Raw genomic sequence first — 20,996 nt, 5'->3', positions numbered from 1 at the left:
AAAGCCCATGGCAGTGATCTCTTTGCTTATCAAGGTAGGCCCCCTGAATGAACTCTGTTTTATCATTTTAACAAACGTCATGAGTGATTCTTTTTTCTTGTCAGTAAGCTAGACTTCTGTGGTGTTATAGAAAATACATTTGGTCACTGACACTGGTTCCTGGCGTAGAGCTCCGGAAGCCCTGGGATTTCTGAAGTGATAGGAGTGTCTTCTGTTGCTCATGATAAGCCTCTTTCAACACTACTGAGTCTAAGTTAAGAAGGTGACTCTTGCTGGGCCCCTAGAAGGTTGACATTTTCAGCTGTCTATAGCTTCCCCTGCCTCTGAAAAGGGAAGAGGGGCTGCAGATTGAGTTCAATCACCAATGGTCAATGCTTTGATCAATTATGCTGTGTAATGAAACCTCCATTAAAACCCATAAACGATGGGGCCTTGAGAACCTGTCGGATGAGGAAGCCCTCAAGGTGCTAGGCAGGCAGGAACCCAGGGAGCGTGTGGCAGCTCCAGGCACGCACACACCCTGAGTCCCTGCCTGTGCATCTCTTGCATGTGGCTCTTCCTGAGCCACATCTTTCAGAGTAAACCAATACTAGTAAGTAATACTTTCTCTGAGTTCTAGGAGTCATTCTAGTGAGCTTTGAAACCCGCACGAGGAGATGTCAAGGGAACCTCCAAATTTGTTGTCAGCCAGGCAAAAATGTGGGTAGCCTGGGCAACCCGTTTGTGCTGCCATCTGAGGTGGAGGGAGGCAGTCTTGTGGAACCAAGTGTCAGAATGGAGTGAATTATTGAACACTCAGTTGGTGGGGAATTGGAGGATCGGTGCCGAAAAACGTCCCACATCTTTGGTGTCGGGAAAAAAACCTCGTAACCACATACATGAGCTTCAATAATTCCCCTGCCATTCCAGAGTCACTTCTGCCTTCAGATATGGGGAATACAGCTAACACCTCAGGCCTCACGCTGAACGGATCAGCCACTCCTCTGAGGTTCAACAAGAACCACATTCTCTTGCAGTTGTGATTATTGGTCCATCTCTCCCACAGGAGCATGAATTCCCGGTACGCAGGAATCAGGGTTATTTATAGCTGTCATAGTCTAGGCAGTCAATCAATATTGGTTTAATAAAAGGAAAAAAGTTCTAATAGAAGCTGTAACTAATGCCTTTGCTCTAAGCAGAAGCAAATAATGATTTGCCAAACACTAACCTGTCCTCAGAACTATAATGAAAATTGAGCTAGAGGAGCTGGATTGGCCATAATAATAGCTCTCTGCAGCTGGACGGACCCAACAAAGCTATATATAATATTTGAAACGGTGTATAGAATATTGATTAAATTTACAATACGTGGAAAATACCGAATGATGCTGAGGATGAGGAGTAACTGGAATTCTCATAAATTGCTTGTAGGACTGCAAGAAGGTTTCACAAATATTTCCCGCAAGACTTAGCAGTCACACTCCTGGATAGTTGCCCAAGAGAAATGAAAATGTGTGTTTGCACAAATATGTGCAGGCAGATATTCCGGCAGCTTTATTCTCAGTAGCCCAAAACTGGAGGGAAAGAAGAAAAAAATCAAAATTTCCATCAGTGGGTAAGTCAATCGTGGTACATTTATACATCTGAATTTTACTAAGCCGTGAAAAGGAAACAACGGCCGATACAGCCAACAATGAAGGAAAATAAAAAATATTAGTCAAGTGACAGAATCCAGGCCCAGACTGTATGATTCCATTCAGATGCCTTTCTAGAGAGGGCCACGCTAGGAGCAGGAAGCAGATGGGTGGCTGCGAGCGCTGGGTCTCGGGGGAGAGGACCCCCTGCCACGAGGCACGGAGAATTGGGGTGAGGGACACATTCTGCGTCATGATCGCGGTGATCGTGAAGTATGATTAGAGATTGTTTTCCCCTCTTGTTGTCAGGTTCATAACTTAGATTCCTACAACAAAAGACAGATTAACAAGAGAAAGGCATACACATTCATTTATTGCAAGTTTTACATGATGTGAAGACTTTGCAAGTGAAGACCGAACAGGAAACCCTGTGCATTTTTATGCTAAAGTTGGTAATGAAGGGTGTAGCAGGGACATATGACTGGAGACCGAAAGCCTTGATACAATAGTAATAAATGGGGAGAAATTGAGCAAGGCCTGTTTCTTCAGATTCCTCTTGGAATCTCTGTGTCTTGAAGGACGAAGATGTTCCTTTCCTAGGGTATAGGGAGGGTAGCCCTGAAGTGAAGGTCTTATGATCTGCTTTAGAGGAAGGTCAGAGAGTTATTTTATGGCCTGTTTCATGGGAGATGGAGCAAGAGGAAGGTGAGAGTGACCTTTCTGCATCTGCCGCTTCCTCAGATGCCAAGGTCACCTGTTTTGGGGTACTCTATCCAGAACCGAGTCGCCTTTCTGAATCATACTTAATCAACCGTGACTTTAAGATACTACAATTCATTGTTTAGTCCTGCTGTGGATATAGGAATTAAAAAGAAATTACTTAAGCAGATAGTGAAGGTACGGAAGTCCTCGGTAAAGATTTTCTGTTTTAATGAAAAGTCCCAAAGTCACTTTCTAAGAATGAGCTGCAGACACAGACAAAGCGGCCGGAAGCTCGCACAGGTGGACAACAGCAGGAAGAAGCTACCCGGCCCATCTCCCCTTCCCTTTGCCAGCCACATGTGCAGTAAGGAGCAGACAAGATGGCACCAATCACTTGGAAAGTCCATTTGCATAAGAATAGTAGCGTGGCGTGGCCAGACTCCTCTGCATGCTGTGTAAACCTCACACCTGATCTAAATCTGCGGGCCCTTTGTAAACCAGACACCGCCCCTGAAACTGTGTACAAAGCCTGGGGCACTCTGCCACTGGCCGGCCTTTCCCTTCCAGAAGCCCCTCTCTTCTCTTTCTCACTCTGCTTAGTAAATCTCACTCCTAAACTCCTCCATGTGCATCTGTGTCCTTAACTTTCCTGGTGTGAGACATCGAACTATGGGGATTTACACCAGACGATGACACCACTTCACTATGAAGTTGGAAAAATGTAGAACTTGAACATCGTATAGTCATCTTTTTTGCCTTTGTTATGTTTCCAGGACACAGAAGTAGAAATTCCCTTCCCAATAGTAGGAATTTCTGACATTTTTTGTTAACCTGAAATTCTTTTTACTTTATTATTTTCCTGTCTTATTAAGAAGTCTGTGGTAGAGGGTGGAAGCAGTAACAGCCAGCCCCCTTCACATTTCTGTTGCTTGATCTTTTACTCTAGTAAATAAACCAAAACATTCTATCTTTAAATATGAAGTAACAGTCAGCCATGAGCCTTGGCATGCAGGAATAGCGAAGGAGCTCCTCACCACCTTACATGCTACGTGGTCTTGTCCCAAGGCTCTGGCATTGATACAGCACCTCCAGAATCACAGTAAACCTTCACGAGTCACAGTTCATTCGATGCAAATCCTGTAGGGCATCTCCTCTAAAACCATAAAGAGCTATTTCATTAGTTTAAAAACGATGAGAATTTCTCAACCATTACTGCCAGTGCAAACAAGGGGGAAAACCGTGTTAGAAACTAAACTGTTCCCAACCCTTATTTTGACTAAATGCGGGTGTCGACTTTTAAATACTATTAACTCTTAGGGCCTGTAAACCAGAGTAGAATGTATTGTAAAGAAGAAAGAGAAAAAAGAAGGGAGGGAGGGATGGGAGGGAGGAAGGAAGGAAGGAAAGAAAGAAGGAAGGAGGAAGGAAGGGAAGGAGGGAGGGAGGGAGGGGGAAAGGGAGGAAAGAAGGGAAGGAAGGAAGGAAGGGAAGGAAGGAAGGGAAGGAAGGGAGGAAAGGGGAAAGAAAGGGAGGGAAGAGGGAAACAGAAACAAAAAAAGACGAAAAGAAAAGAAGGGAGAAAGAGAAAGATGAAATGAAGGAGAAAGAAAAAAGAGAAAAGAGGAAAGGGAGAGAGGGAGGGAGGCAGGAAAGGAGGGAGGGAGGGAAAATCCAGCCAGAAGGAAATTCTTTGCTTAAGTGCAAAAATATGGCTGCAGATTGTAAAGAATGACCTGAGAGAATTAATGCTTCTTTGAAAATCTGAACACAGCCTCTCTATATTTCAGAATTATTAGGGAAAAGAGAAACACAGATACCAGAAACCCCATAATAACTGTGCGTCTTACTCATCATTTATGTCCCTGTCACGGGCAGATTTTATAAGAGTTATTAGCAAGTTAAACCAAGGCGATAGGCTTTTCATCTGATTTTCTGCTTTGCCTACGCAAAACAGATGACATATTTTCCTCAAAGCCCAAGTTCCTTCTTTACTGTGCTATTTCTGTCAACTATATGCTTACAAAACATGGTGTCATCTGACTCTTCCCACCCGAATCCCAGTGTGCAGGCAGCTCCCAGCCCTCCTCTGGGGGTGCCTCACACGCCACTCCGACACCTTCACCCAGGACGAGGCACCATCTCTCATCTCCAACACCTTCACCCAGGACGAGGCACCTTCTCTCATCTCCAACACCTTCGCCCAGGACGAGGCACCTTCTCTCATCTCTAACACCTTCGCCCAGGACGAGGCACCTTCTCTCATCTCCAACACCTTCGCCCAGGACGAGGCACCTTCTCTCATCTCCAACACCTTCATCCACGACGAGGCACCATCTCTCATCTCCGACACCTTCGCCCAGGACGAGGCACCATCTCTCATCTCCAACACCTTCATCCACGATGAGGCACCATCTCTCATCTCCGACACCTTCGCCCAGGACGAGGCACCATCTCTCATCTCCAACACCTTCACCCACGATGAGGCACCATCTCTCATCTCCAACACCTTCACCCACGATGAGGCACCATCTCTCATCTCCAACACCTTCGCCCAGGACGAGGCACCTTCTCTCATCTCCAACACCTTCGCCCAGGACGAGGCACCATCTCTCATCTCCGACACCTTCGCCCAGGACGAGGCACCATCTCTCATCTCCAACACCTTCATCCACGACGAGGCACCATCTCTCATCTCCAACACCTTCACCCACGATGAGGCACCATCTCTCATCTCCAACACCTTCATCCACGACGAGGCACCATCTCTCATCTCCAACACCTTCGCCCAGGATGAGGCACCATCTCTCATCTTCAACACCTTCACCCACGACGAGGCACCATCTCTCATCTCCAACACCTTCGCCCAGGACGAGGCACCATCTCTCATCTCCAACACCTTCGCCCAGGACGAGGCACCATCTCTCATCTCCAACACCTTCGCCCAGGACAAGGCACCATCTCTCATTTGGCTTCCCTGCCTCAAGGTTTTTGTCTCACTCGGTCCATGTAACTTCCACTTCTAATGTAATTCCTTTTTTAAAAAAATAATTTGTGTGCTTCAGTCTCCCCCAGGAAAACCTCCAGTGGCTCTTTACTACAGCTGAAAATTAAAACCGATTTAACAAGTCAAAAATTATAACACTTAAAAACGCAACTATCTCCAAAATGTTGCCACTATTCACCTAAATTAACCCTTAGTTCAAACCTCATTATTCTCTCAAGAGTGTGCTGTGTTTGTTACCTGATATGAACCTTTGGAAAGAGATTGTTGGTGGGAAAAAAGTGTTCAAAAAACGTTGGCCAGACTTATTAAGGATGTCCTCCCTGAAGCTTTTCGGTATGTGAGGACTTCCCGTTCCTCAGTGCAGGCTGCAGGTCCCCAGCTGGCTAAGCCCCATGCTCAAAGCACTCTCCCTCCTCAACCGTGGCATTAGTCAGCACCATGCTTTTAAGATTTAACATGTTACGGCCACATTTGAGTGTGTGTGTGTATACACATCAACATATGTAGGGACATGTAGGTTATTCAACATACATTTACACTGTGTGTGATGCAGCATTGCCAGGGGTAATACCAGGCACTCACCCTCTTGTGCGGAGGAAATGAAGCACACAAACGCATGTGGGTGTGTTAGGGAAAGTGTAATAGGCAGAAGAAGGGAGAGAGGAGCAGCTCTTGGCGAGAGGTGTGTCCGAAACAGGGATTTGTGTTGACATAAAAATCATTCTGTTAAAACTTTATCTGAAAGAAAAAGAACCATTATGACGCTGTTTAAACTTTGCTCTTTATGTATTTCTAATATGCAGTAAAATTTGCTGCCACCAACCAGCAGTGAGGCCTTGACACGATCCTTTGCCCCTCTGTGTTCTGATATCCTCCATGGTGCTGGAGATCTCACTCCTCGAGACGCCACCTGCTTGCATTTGCTTCTGCTGCTCCCACCACGAGATCTTTGACCACAGAAGGTAAATGAATCATTCAAGACCTAGGTTTCTTATCTGTAAAGCAGGGATAATAATAATCATAACAACCTCATCAGGTTATAAGAGTCAGTTCATACACAAACACACACACACATCATACACATACAAAACACAGACAACAGAATCTTCAGTGCTGTATGTGTTAACTACATTGTTTTCACCTTTAAGATCAGAAGCTTATGACGGAATCTGAGAGCTCCCTTTCAGTTGCAAATTGTTTTTTTTATTTTTAATTTTGTTCTCAGGAATCAATATAATTTTTAAACTGGGGGAATTTTAATTGCTGATTGAGGTTATCATATTTAGATAGTTCAATAAAGAATTAAACTTTTATTTTTAATTAAAAATTGAGAAGGTATCCTGTTTCTACTGGTAAAGAGATTAAACCTTAGACTCTGAACAGAGGATACGCCTTGGCCTATAAACCAAACAGGAACCAGAGCAGCACAGCTGACCTTGGGGCAGCACCCAACACAGATAAAGGGACCTGCGTGACATAATCCACCTCACCCATTGACCTTACAGACATAGAGTTCTGAAAATACCATCACTGTGAAAGTGGCCTGCTGGGCAAACCAGAAGATTGGCCTCAGTCTGCAGAGGAATATTCTCTTTCTTGTGCTATCACACCTCAAAGAAATGAGTGTAGTGCCGTAAAGCTATATGACTAACGAAACTCATATGGAAATGAGTGTAGTTCCGTAAAGCTATATGACTAATGAAATCAATTTTCTGGCTAACTGGTCAGATAAATGGCTGATTGGCACATGAGGTACTACCTATGTCTTTCACCACCATCCCTCTCATGACAAATAACCTCAAAGTGGTTAATTAGAAAGTCAGATATTGAGTTTGATTAATTATTATAAATGAGTTAAAATCATGCTTCGGTTAACTTTTTTCATACATTATTTTTTCCTCCAACCCTGTTGCTCTAGCTTATGAGTCATGCTGATTGGATTCATTTTCTTTTGCTAAGTAGAACTGCCCAGAATTTACTAAATACAACAAGAAAATAGAATATTTTAGAATAACTAAAGCAATCAAATATTTGTTCTGGCAAAGAAAAACCTTTTTACCCAAAATCTTCTTTTTGTACTAACTTTGAAGCCAGTGATATATCTTAAGTGTTTTGCTTCCTTCTGCTTCCTACCCTCTTCTCACTTCCCCTCATCCTGGACAGACACAAACACACACACACACGCACACAATACACACACACAAACACATACACGCACACAATACACACACATACACACATATATACACAAACACAAACACACACATGCACACAATATACACACATACACACATGCGAACACACAAACACATACACACACAATACACACATACACACACAAACACATACACACACAATACACACATACACACACAAACACATACACATACACGTACACAATGCACACACAATACACACACAGGCACACAATACATACATACATACATGCAACCACACAAACACATACACACATACACATATAAATACACACACATACACACATACATACACAAACACATACACATACACATACACGCACAAAATGCACACACATACATACACACATGCACACACACAAACACACACAATACATACACATACACACACACACACACACACACACACTCTTTTTGGCAATAAAAGGATGCCGGCAATAAAAATGAAGGCTCAATATGTGTTATCTCAACACTAACAATATGTGTCATTCCAGAGACAGGCAGGTTTTGGGACAGAAAGTGCTGATGCATTTCAAACTTGAGTCTGTGTCATCATGGGTGAATCTGGAAAAGACGCTTCCCACCATCAAAGAGAAGGCCAGGAAACAACCATTGTCTCCGTGGGCATGGTGGGCCTCTAGCTGCATTCTCAGAGCCTCTATTCCTCCAGGCAGACACATTTAGTGAAGAATAACATGAAAGGACACGAGGCCGGGGCTGGTAGTTTGCTGTTACTTGCCTCTCATTTTGCAATCAGTTTAAGATGGGAAAGCCTACCTACATTTTTTACAAAATATCAGTAGAAAAAAATGGAAAAAGAAACAGCGTTCTCTCCAGCCTCTCAGAAGGGCTGCAATGAGCGGGGTGGTAAATTACGGGGAAGTCACACATTGTGGCTCAGCATCTCCAAGAACAAAGCCAGGGACAGGTTTTCACAAGAGAAATCTCAGGGGAATATAAGTAGATAATATAACACAAGACACGCCACAGCCGCAAAAACTGAAACAAGTAGCAGGGCAATGCGGCTTTTGGGAGGCTTAGAGTCTAGTCTTGATTCCGACACAGGTCATGTGGTCACGTGCCCGTAATGGCGTCTCAGCCGATGATAGGCCACATGTACAGCAGTGGTCCGTAAGATTAGAGCACTGTATTTTTATTGTACCTTTTCTATGTCTAGATACACAAATACTTACCATTGTGTTATAACTGCCTCCAGTATTCAGTAGAGTCACCTGCTGTACAGGTTTGTAGCTTACGAGCAATAGACATTATCATCCAGCTTAGGTGTGTAAGAGGCTCCACCCTCTGGGTTTGTGCAAGGACACTCTGATGTTTGCACGATGAAGTCACCTAAGGACACATTTCTCAGAACATGTCCTATCATCAAACTACACGTGACTGTACATCAGCTGCAGTGTGAGACTCGTGTGTCTCCACCAGTGAGTCGCTGTTCTTCAATGGACAGCAGCATTCCAAGGATGAAACTGTAAAAGCCCTTCTAAAAAAAAGCATTCAGGATTTCTAAGGCAATGCCGTCTTTGCCTCTGAGAAATGGCTACTTCACAAACTCCCATAACAGAAATTTCAAAGGTGAAAGGCACAGAGAGCGTGAGTAGAGCCAGGATCAGTTTACGTCAATTAGGAAGTGGTGTCATCAGCCCGAGTGAAACTGGATGTAAATGGAAGGGTCAGATGCAATATACCAGAATTCCCCTCTCAGACTGATGGGCCAGGAACAATCCCTCTTCACTGTGCAAATGTGTAAGATAGTGGGAAGACCAAAATGGAGTCCCCTTGGAGGCCCCCCTTGAAGTCAGCCGCTGGACGGCCAGACACGGAAGCTTACTGTGGGGGAGCACTCCATCCCCAAATGAAGACAGAGGTTGCACTGCATGAGGAAATGCTGCTGATTAGACTCCAGAAGAAATTATTTAGCAAAAGTGAACATAAATAGAAGCACAAAAATCACAGAGAACATACAGGCTCAAGAGAAGTCCTGAGTGCCCATTTGAGGGAGAATGTTTCTGTCAAGTGGAGGAAGAGACAGAATAGGATAAAATAGGGGGAACCAAATATGTTTAAATGATACAGGGAAGGGAAAAATCAGCCCAGGGAGAAGTCAAGGAGAAAAATAAGGCGAATAGCCGAGTGCCATGACGACAGCAGTGGACGCGGGCCGGGAGGGCGTCAGACACAGCAGGTGCTGACTGAGGCGGAAGCCGGCGGGACTTAGCACCAGGGATGGCTGAGAACAGGACTTTACTCTTGGGGAAATGGTGACTTTGATAGATGAGGAGTAGCATCGCGATGCCACAGCTGTGCAGCTGCTCACTCTAATTGTACATGTGTGAGGAAAAAAGCCAATGAAAAAAAATTAATCCAGAAGTTATTTAAGGGAACAACATGGTAGAATCAGCCAAAACCCCGCATTTAGAGCATAGGAGCAGCAGTTGTGATTGTGGACTCGAAATAGTAAGAAAAGTTTGGATTGTCATCTGTTTACTAAAGCAGAAGAGGAGTGTAATAGTTTTTTAGTAACAATCAAAAATCCTTGGAAAAACATTCCAGCGCTAGTGCTGAGAAAGGATCGGAAAAGTAGGTCATCTGAGAAACAGCAAAGCCAAACTGAGAAGCTTCTGTGACTTCATAAAGTACCTTCAACTGCAGAGTCGAAGTGCTTCTCACACACAGTGCAACATGTGTGCGCATGTAATTTTATATATGTTACCTATCACATACAGTGCAACATGTGTGCATGTAATTTTATGTTACCTATCACATACAGTGCAACATGTGTGCATGTAATTTAATATATGTTACCTATCACATACAGTGCAACATGTGTGCTCATGTAATTTTATATATGTTACCTATCACACACAGTGCAACATGTGTGCATGTAATTTTATATATGTTACCTATCACATACAGTGAAACATGTGTGCGCATGTAATTTTATATATGTTACCTATCACATACAGTGCAACATGTGTGCATGTAATTTTATGTTACCTATCACATACAGTGCAACACGTGTCCACATGTAATTTTATATATGTTACCTATCACATACAGTGCAACCTGTGTGCGTGTAATTGTATATATGTTACCTATTCACATACAGTGCAACATGTGTGTGCATGTAATTGTATATATGTTACCTATTCACATACAGTGCAACATGTATGTGCATGTAATTTTATATATGTTACCTATTAACATACAGTGCAACATGTGTGTGCATGTAATTTTATATATGTTACCTATTCACATACAGTGCAACATGTGTGTGCATGTAATTTTATATATGTTACCTATTCACATACAGTGCAACATGTGTGCGCATGTAATTTTATATATGTTACCTATTCACATACAGTGCAACATGTGTGCATGTAATTTTATATATGTTACCTATCACATACAGTGCAACATGTGTGCGCATGTAATTTTATATATGTTACCTATCACACACAGTGCAACATGTGTGCATGTAATTTTATATATGTTACCTATCACATACAGTGCAACATGTGTGCGCATGTAATTTTATATATTACCTATTCACACACAGTGCAACATGTGTGTATGTAATTTTATATATGTTACCTATCACATACAGTGCAACATGTGTGCGCATGTAATTTTATATATGTTACCTATCACACACAGTGCAACATGTGTGCATGTAATTTTATATATGTTACCTATCACATACAGTGCAACATGTGTGCGCATGTAATTTTATATATGTTATCTATCACATACAGTGCAACATGTGTGCACATGTAATTTTATATATGTTACCTATTCACATACAGTGTAACGTGTGTGCATGTAATTTTATATGTTACCTATTCACACACAGTGCAACATGTGTGTGCATGTAATGTATGTATGTTACCTATCACACACAGTTCAACATGTGTGCATGTAATTTTATATATGTTACCTATCACAGACAGTGCAACATGTGTGTGCATGTAATTTTATATGTTACCTATTCACACACAGTGCAACATGTGTGCTCATGTAATTTTATATGTTACCTATTCACATACAGTGTAACATGTGTGCGCATGCAATTTTATATATGTTACCTATTCACATACAGTGTAACATGTGTATGCATGTAATTTTATATGATACCTATTCACACACAGTGCAACATGTGTCCACATGTAATTTTATATATGTTACCTATTCACATACGGTGCAACATGTGTGCGCATGTAATTTTATATATGTTACATATTCACATACAGTGTAACGTATGTGCATGTAATTTTATATGTTACCTATTCACACACAGTGCAACATGTGTGCGCATGTAATTTTATATATGTTACCTATTCATATACACTGCAACATGTGTATGCATGTAATTTTATATGTTACCTATTCACACACAGTGCAACATGTGTCCACATGTAATTTTATATATGTTACCTATTCACATACAGTTCAACATGTGTGCACATGTAATTTTATATGTTACCTATTCACACACAGTGCAACATGTGTGCATGTAATTTTATATATATTACCTATCACATACAGTGCAACATGTGTGTGCATGTAATTTTATATGTTACCTATTCACACACAGTGCAACATGTGTGTGCATGTTATTTTATATATGTTACCTATTCACATACAGTGCAACATGTGTGTGCATGTAATTTTATATATGTTACCTATTCACACACAGTGCAACATGTGTGCATGTAATTTTATATATATTACCTATCACATACAGTGCAACATGTGTGCGCATGTAATTTTATATATGTTACCTATCACATACAGTGCAACATGTGTGCGCATGTAATTTTATATATGTTACCTATTCACATACAGTGCAACATGTGTGTGCATGTAATTTTATATGTTACCTATTCACATACAGTGCAACGTGTGTGTGCATGTACTTTTATATATATTATGTATATATTATCTTATGTTCTATTCCTCTAAAATAGGAGAAAGATATAAAAACAAAGACATTAAAGGACAATTAACCAAGGACTCACAAATGACAGTTCCCGAGGGGTTCGGACATGGAGATAAGGAAGAGAAGGCACATGTGACGTGGCAGAAGGGATTACGAATGGGAGACAACGTGAGGGAAAGTCAAGAGGGAGCCGTATTTACTACCGTGAATTAGAAAAGAATGCAAACTCTCAAAATATCCGCAGAGGAGAAGCTATTCCCATGGCAGAGTGTGGCTTTCCACGCAGGACAGTGATGCTCTGTGCCTTTTACTCCTCTCGTTCCCTACCTGGTGGGCTCTTGAAGACTTTCATTCCCACTTCCCCATTCCACTTCCCTGAAGAGATCCCGGGGATGAAGGGAAGGCTAGACCTGCACCCCGTGCATTACAAGCACCCGCCTCTCTCTCTCCTCTCTGTCTCCCTCCTCTCTCTCCCCATTTTCAGCACATGGTTTGTTCAGACTGCTGACCAGCCACCACCAATGACAGGCACAGCCTCATAGAGTAATCAGATTCATACACACTAAACCCTGCATCGTGCTCTGTGTGACAATAAATATAATAATGTGCTTCTACTCACGTAAGTTTTACACTCACGACAAATAAGATATTAATAGGAATAGCTTCTCAAATCTGTGGCTGCACATCATAAATCACATCTGCTTGTACCTTGTTGTTAGTTACTTACAATGTTCTTTTTATGTTTTCAATGGGCCTTTGCTCTGGTGTCAGCATCAGTGTTAGAATTGCCTAATTCCTTATGGTGACCGAAGCCAGCGTTTCAGAGTCAGACATATCTGCGTTTGAACCCATCTCTGCTGGTTTTTAGCTATATGGCCTTTAGCAAGTTATTTAATCCCTAAATTCTTCACCAAATTTCTCACCCGACTGTAGCTCGCACGGTTGTAGGAAGAATGAAATGAGAGAATCAGAGGGCACTGCTGCGCCTGCCCCGAGTGTGGACGTGTGCCATACGGTCAGCTGCTCACGTTCTTCTTTCCCATTTTCCGTGATTTTCTCCCAAATCGTTCAGTGAGAGTCACTCTGGGATTCCTGTGGGATTTGCCGCAGTGGCTCCCTGGGGAAAGATAAACTTCAGTAGTTAGGATGCTTGGTAAGGTAAGAGGGAAGCCCGACATGAGAAAAAAGTTTGCAAACCTCCCCATAGCAGAAAAATAAGACCAGGGAAGAAGCTGCTAATTAGCCAGAGGTGCAATGATGTATTGTGACTGTCAGCGAGGAGCCGAGTTGGAACTATTTTTGCTGCAGAGGTAGCCTTCAGGAAGGGCCGTGTTTCCCCGTATTTTAATCTGAAAGATAAAAATCATGACTGAAAAGCTCCCTGCATTAGTAATGGAGAGAAATGCCTACATTCTAGCAAGGTTTTCATGATACAAGACAGGTTTTCATACATCTGAGATCAGGGAAAATAATTATCAATCAAAGATAACCTCCAATGCTGGTTTGAAGTAAGATTGGAGGTCGGTGAAAGCCAAGACAACAGAGAAGACTGGATTGTCTCTGCAATTTTGAGGAGCTCATCCCTAGAAATACTGTCTTACAAAGTTTCAGCTGCATGTGATTTTGAAACATTAATGATTTAATGCCTGCCAGACGAAGAAACACAAGGGATGTCAAAAACCAAAAGCAGGTATAACTGTCTCATCGGCATAAAAACGGAGGCTGACATCATGACAATGAAAAATCGTCCCAGGGCCAGAGTATGTAAACCGGAGTAATGTCCAAACACAAATCTCATAGTGCTTTGGAAGAATATCACTGGAAATCGATGAAAGAAGGGACATCTACACCATCTGCTCCCCAGAGGACAGAGAGTCCACAGAGAACAAAGTCAGTGGCCCTAGAAGAGCCCTTTGCTATGCAAATAAGCTGGGACATCCATCCACATGTACTCGCTACATCAAGACTGTCTGTCACTCCTCCGTGCTGCAGCCAATAGGGCTGTGGAAGCTTAGTCATATTTATTACCTAACCCATGAACATATGGGCTCTTTGATCAGAAAGTAACTTTTGGCCCCAACTCGCCATTCCTACAACGTCGTTCAAGACCAGCGAAGTGTTGAGAACCTGGAAGGTTCTAATGTGCATTCAGTGACTGCTCTCTGAGCCTTTGTTTTGCCCAGACACTGGGTTATGGAGGAACAAAAGGCTTACATTGTTAGCAACTACTAGACTATAAAATTCTTACTAAACAGTCACTTTCTTGAAAACTCAGACCATCTTTTATTAAATGTTTGCAATTAATAGAATATGTCCCTTGAGTGGTTTCTCAATTAAGATTAAATAGGGACCTCAAAAAAGTGGGGGGAAAATGAGAGAACAAAAAATTAAATGGGGAATGAAGAAAAGAAAGGAGAACATGTGAAAAGAAATGGGGGTGGGGAGAAAAGTAAAACGTAAGTGGCACTGCAGTCACTAACTCTGAAATCCAATGGGGACATACACCAAACCAGGCAGGCAGGCCAAATCAGTCAGTGCAATGTTCGCTAGCCACTGTAACAAACAACCCCCAATCTCAGTGACTTCAGATAAAACTATGTCTTCCTCATGCAAACTCATCACCCCTTCAGCAGCCCTACTTGGTGGGTCTCCTCCGAGAGCTAACTCAGAGACAGGAGCTGCTTCCAGGCTGTAACTCTGCCACCTAGAACGTGTGGGTTCCTGGATTCCCACAGGAGGAAAGAAGACAGTAGTGTCTTCTCTGGAAGTAGTTGCCATTCCACCTACACACCACTGGCCGGAACAGTCACAGGCTCCCAATGTCACCCACAGGGCGTCTGGGAAATGGAGTCCTTTCCTGTTTCCAGCACGTGGGGGCCTCTCTATGAGGAAAAGGAGGAATTCAATTCCGGACAAATCAATCTGAATTAAAGAGCCACACCTGTCACACAGAAGCATCCATCTGTGTGAGCAGACAGGAACGACTCCATGAAAGTGAGGGACTCCGGCAGGAGGAAGAAAGGCATCTTGGGCGGAGGTACTGTCTGAGCAGAGGTTTGGAGGACATGTGTGTGTGGGTGCAGCTGAGGGACAAAACAGTCCCATCTGCCTGGAGCCGAGGTTTTGAGGAGCTGAAGAGAGTGACAGAGACCAGATAAGGCAATTAGGCAGACTGGAGAGGCTGTTTTATAGCAGCCAAGGAGATTTTTGCGGCAGGCCAGCTCTCACCAACAGCTGGACAGGCAGGCCTCCGTCACAACTGTCTCCGCACTGACTGAGTGGTTAAGCTACCTACTAAAAGCTGACAGAACCAGTGTCCTTACATGTAGCAAAAGCCCACCAAGAGTTCTGCCCAGGCCTCTCCCGGGCCTTGGAGCATGACAGGATAATGAAGGAATTCTTTACAGGACCTGCTTAGGATTAAACCAGGTTTCACTGGGGGCTGAAGAAACTCCCCAGACCTTCACAGCAATGTTTTATTGGGGCTCTGAAGGAACTCCCCTAACCTCCATGATTCAGCAGGAGACAAGATAGAAAGGTAATCACCTGGACCCAGCTCTATTAATAGATTTACTGCGGCTCCAAAGGAAGGGCTTCTCAGCTCATCCCTTAGTTACAGAAGTTAATCACTATGTCTTTAGATGAAGGCACATGTACACATAGACACAAAGCTTAAAAGGTATATAAGCTCTGGAAACGCTGTCATTTTGAGTTGTCTGGCGATATTTTCCAGGCCTTCTCCTTGTACCCGGTTACAGAAACAAGCTCTCTTCTTTCCCAGTTTATCTGCATGTCGGTATTGGGCCACGAGCGTAAGCAGCCCGACTGTTTGGTGGGAACAAACTGACTTATCCCTCTGGGTAATAAAACGCCTTTGTCCATAGCTCCTGGCTATGAGCAGTGAACAAAGCCAGGGGTCTGCATGCGCATTAAAGAGAAAACCCACTGGGAACAGCAAGCCGGGCAGCCTGCTCTCCAGGTGCCCGGTACCAGTCTTGGCCTCAGTACTTAACTGTCGGTGTTCACTGGACAAGCCCATCAAGTCCTTTGTGTCCCAGCTGATTCATCTATAAAATGAGGAGAATCATGCTTAATGCGTAGGAAAGCTCTGTGGATCGGTGTTTAACGTATGTGAGAGGAAGTAGAGCCACCTCGACACGTGCAGTCTGGAAGGGCAGCCCACGAGGAATAGGGAGGGAGGGCGGTTACGGAGATGGACTTGCCAGCGGGGCACTGGGGAGACTCACATGATTTGGAAACGCAAAAGGCACGGAAGACAGAGCACAGAGAGAAATCACAAGCAGAGCCAGCTTCTGAGTCCAGGTAATGAAGGAACCATGGCATCGCCAAAAAGCGATAAAGTATGTGGGTGGGGCTCACTTGATGGGGAACACAAGGAGTTAGACTGTGCACAAATCAATCTGAACCGAAGGCCAGAAACCAGCAGTCTCCTAGGGAGAAAGAGGCACCCGACCAACATCCAGGAAGTGACTGTCCTTTAAGCTCAGTTTACGATCAATTCAGTAGAAAGAGTTAAATCCCTATGTGAAGTAAGCATTACAATTACAATCACTGTCAGAATTTGTGATTACTCTAATATGGGTGTAAATTAACTGCAAATAGTGTTTTTGGCATCTGAATTTATCCCCTTCTTTTTTAAAAACACAGGAGTTAAACGCCTCCGCGAATATCAGCATTGGAAGAAAAATCTGTTTATAATGGAAAGGAACAGCAATGTTCCAAATCTACTTGAGAAGCAGAAAATAAAATTTCTCCTCAGGCTTTTCCTCCAGCAAAACGTTCCCGTTGGTGCTGGCTTCCTGCTTCAGTCCTTGGAGCTTTCCAGAACCCCGAGACTCAGCTCACTGCCCGGCGCCACCCGCCTTTCCTGCATGGAGTTGCTGTCAGGCCGGCAGTTTCTCCACTTTCTTTAGTTCTCTGTTTTATTTCCAACATACTCCAGGGCTGGCTGAGGAAGGGGAGGCGGAACCTCGTGATGCCCACTGGGTCCCCGGGGAGGGCACACAAACCTCTATCATAGGGGCACTGGTTCCTGGGAATTCCAGCCAGTGACAGAGCCGGGTGGCCTGAATTGCAGGTTTGAAAATAAGACTAAAGTCAGAAAGAACAAATAAGCCGATGTAAATGAAATGCAAAAAACAAAAAAAAGAAAGAAAGAAATTTCACAGGATTTTGCAAAGTTTTTGTTAAGCATTCAAATTCCAAAACACTCAACCAAACAACTTTCACAGCTATTTGTGCCTCGGGCTAATTTACGAATTCAAAGCTGTAATCCGCTCGGGTTAGTAAAAGCCTGGGGAGAAATGCCAAATGTGGGTGAAGGGGAGAAAGAAAGCAAAACACACTGCCATGTGTGTACCTATGCAACTGTCTTGCATGTTCTGCACATGTACCCCCAAACCTAAAATGCAATAAAAAATTAAAAAAAAAAAAAGCCTACAGTGGAAGGAAAACTGAGGCACAGTGCAAACTGATCTCTCACGTGGTTGCTGATTTATCGTCTAAGACATTTGCAAAACCTCTCTTCTCACGGACTCCAAATATTATCTGTATGGGCACTTGCTGTCAAACCGGAATGGCTCCGTGAGTTTGAAATGCAATTATTAATCTCAAAAGTGTGAAAGCAACCTGGCCATCTAGGTAGAGCCCTAACGTAGTGCCCGGGACAATTTAGGCACATCCCTTTCTTTCTTATAAACAAGATATGGAAAAGAACAGCTTGCCCTAGAAAAAGCAGACCCTCAAATGAGAGGCCCACTCAGCCTCTCGGCTTCCTCTGCCTGCGGCATTTGGAAGACACACCTGTCCAGAGAGAGTGTTGAGCTGGATCGCGGTTTGCGAGGCTGAATCCTGAAGTATTTGAAGCAGGTCCGGCTAGAAGGGAGGAGTAGGAGCAGTAGCACTATGCGTGCTGGCCTGAATCCAAGTCAGATATGACTGAGTTACAGCCAAAGAAATAATTCAAAGACCAGCACCAACTCCAAAGACAGGGAAGTTGCAGCAAGTGACGGGTGAGTCCATGGCTGAGCAAGAGAACGTAACCAGGTATGTCTGCAACAGCGTGAAGATGGTCCTGAGCAGCAGGTGAGAGCATCACTGGGGTTTCCTTGGCTAGTCTTCGTTTTCAGAAGGCACAAAGGTGTAGGATCAGGGCAGACATGTAGGGAACGTTTGTCTGCAGTGGGGAGTCTTTCCCCATGCCCCATGACTCTACTTCCCCAAATACCTCAAAACTCATTTCATCTAAGACGTTGCTCTGTAAACAAAAAGCTTACCAGAGACTCACCCGATGAATGCCTCCTATAAGGTGTGACATTTCACAGGAGCCTCGGCACACGAATGTCATGACTCGAGGACGTGAGGCATTTAGACGAAGGGCTGGCAAACTTTTTATAAAGGATTGGATTGTAAATGTTTCAGGCTTCGTGAGCCAAGACAAAATCAAACACATTGTGTAGGTACTAATAAAAGAAGAGATAAAACAAATTTCCACAAGATTTTTCTTAACAAAATTCAAATTATGGCATCATCATTTAGTCTTTATTTGCTTGTTTTGATATTACAGGCCTACAAATGAGATAAATGGAATTCCTTGAGGCGATAACATTTTGCTTATTGGAAGTTCAAAGTCAGTTCCCTAGAACCAAATTAATCCCAAATGTTCATCCATAAAAACGATTCTCAGCCTGTGCTGCCACATATCAGCAGCAGGGTCTGGATCTGGCCCAGGGGCTATAGTTTGCCAGTTCTGGATTTAGACTGATCTGTCTATTACACATACGAATCTGCATCTGAATCTCAGAGACCTGCTTAAAATGACAAGTCTTAGGGAAACGTGACAAGGGGTCCCTAAGGGGCGTGGTTTCAAAGGCAGGAGTTTCCCAGATCCACGCCTCCATCCAGGAACCGAGGGGTTTCAGAAGTAAAGTCCTTTGTTTGGGTGTCCCTCATGCGGGCTGGGTGGGGAAAACCAGGTGGGGCCTTTGTCCAGAAAGCCCTCGGAAAGTTCTGGGAGGAGGGGCCAGAGTAACTCAGAGCTGGGGACCAAGCAGCCAATCCGGTATCAAAGTAAAAGATCAGTCACTGCAGAGGAAGTTTGAAAGAACTCCTCTCATTGGAGGAGAACATGAATGGGGAGGGAGTAACTCGGGTTAAAATACAGATGCTCCTTACCTAAAGGGATTCCTTCTCTGGGTCCCCTCCCATGACAATGTGGGAGCTGTCTTTCTTTTTTTCTCTCTCTCTCAGCCTAATAAATCGCTTTTCCACAAAACTCGTTGGGTCCATGATATTTATTCGAACAGCAAACTCACTGCACCTCCAGGGTCCTTTTTCCCATTCTTGGGGTTAGCCAGGTTAAGAACCTCCGCGGAACCGGGAGGGAGCTGGGGACGCTGGCACTCCTAGTTACATTCCCACCTGGATGATGAGATGTCCTGACTTTAGGACGAGTCTGTCAGTATTCAAGTTTCAGATTGTCTGTGCTGACTTATTTTATGTGACCATTTGCCAAGGCCATGGCACCCAGATACATGGTCAAACACTATTCTGGTCACATATTATTATATGTTCAGTTTCTGTGAGGGTGTCTCGGAATATGATTAATTCTTCAGTCAGTGAACTTTGAGTAAAGCTGATTGCTTTCTGTGGTGTGAGTGGGCCTCATCCAATCAGTTGAAGGCCTGAATAGAACAAAAACTGTCCTCCCTCAGCAGGTGGCCTTCAGAAGTGCCACACAGGCCCTTCCCGGGGTCTCCAGCCTGCTGGTCTATCCTATAGACTCTGGACTTGCAGTCTCCATAATCATGTGAACTAATTCCTTAAAGAAATCTGTGTGTGTGTCTCACACTCCTACACACACACACACGCACATGCACACACGTTTCTCTGGTGGTCAATACACTGCCCCAATTAATCATCTTATGGGAAATGCTATGAAAAATAGAACCCAAACTCACATACACGCTCATGTTGACCGTGGGACAATTGTGTGAAGAAGGGAATGCAGCTATTACAGTTCATAGCATTGAAGGTAATGTATTCACATTTATTAATTGCCTACAAGATAAATATTGCAAATGTAATAGCAAGAAGCCTGACCCAGCCCTGCCTTCTCATTGCTTATATTCTAATGGAAAAAATAAAACACAACAACAGAAAAAAAGGTGCTGAATAGACAAATAATCAATAAAAATGGATGAAAGTGCCATGTAAACCAAAAATGGGACTGACCGAGAGGGGCAGGAAAGGCCTCTCAGAAGGGCGGGTCTAAACAGGGAGGACTTCCTGATACTCTAGGAAGGAGCTAACTTGAAGCCGAGGAAACAGCACAAACAGCCCTGAAATGGAAAAGGTTCAGAGGCTTCCCAGGCCTGGATGATCAGTGAGTGGGGGATGTGCAACATGAGGCAAAGCCTTAAGTAGTGGTTGGGAATCTGGCTCTGGGGATGGCGGTGATGGGCAGATAGCGCTGAGACTCCAGCCCT

At 43.6% G+C, this 20,996-nt stretch overlaps 1 protein-coding gene across 4 annotated transcripts in view; it reads right to left on the bottom strand.

Annotated features, from left to right (window-relative positions):
• Nucleotides 1-20,996, bottom strand: part of LOC118152121 (uncharacterized) — a 275,375-nt gene that overhangs the window by 6,819 nt on the left and 247,560 nt on the right. For 3 of the 4 annotated variants that reach the window (XM_078367789.1, XM_078367792.1, XM_078367791.1), the window contains 2 exons: nucleotides 6,143-13,606; nucleotides 1,359-6,057 (listed from right to left, as the gene is read on the bottom strand). In XM_078367789.1, coding sequence (XP_078223915.1) covers nucleotides 4,348-5,280 — 933 coding nt within the window. In that variant the 5' untranslated portion in view covers nucleotides 5,281-6,057; nucleotides 6,143-13,606 and the 3' untranslated portion in view covers nucleotides 1,359-4,347. The remainder of the gene's footprint in view (nucleotides 1-1,358; nucleotides 6,058-6,142; nucleotides 13,607-20,996) is intronic. The other variant, XM_078367790.1, reaches the window with a different exon arrangement.

Source organism: Callithrix jacchus, chromosome 3 (assembly GCF_049354715.1).
Source record: "Callithrix jacchus isolate 240 chromosome 3, calJac240_pri, whole genome shotgun sequence".
Lineage (NCBI taxonomy): Eukaryota > Metazoa > Chordata > Mammalia > Primates > Cebidae > Callithrix > Callithrix jacchus.
The sequence above is the reverse complement of the archived record's forward strand: the minus strand, read 5'-3'. Positions and strand labels throughout refer to the sequence as shown.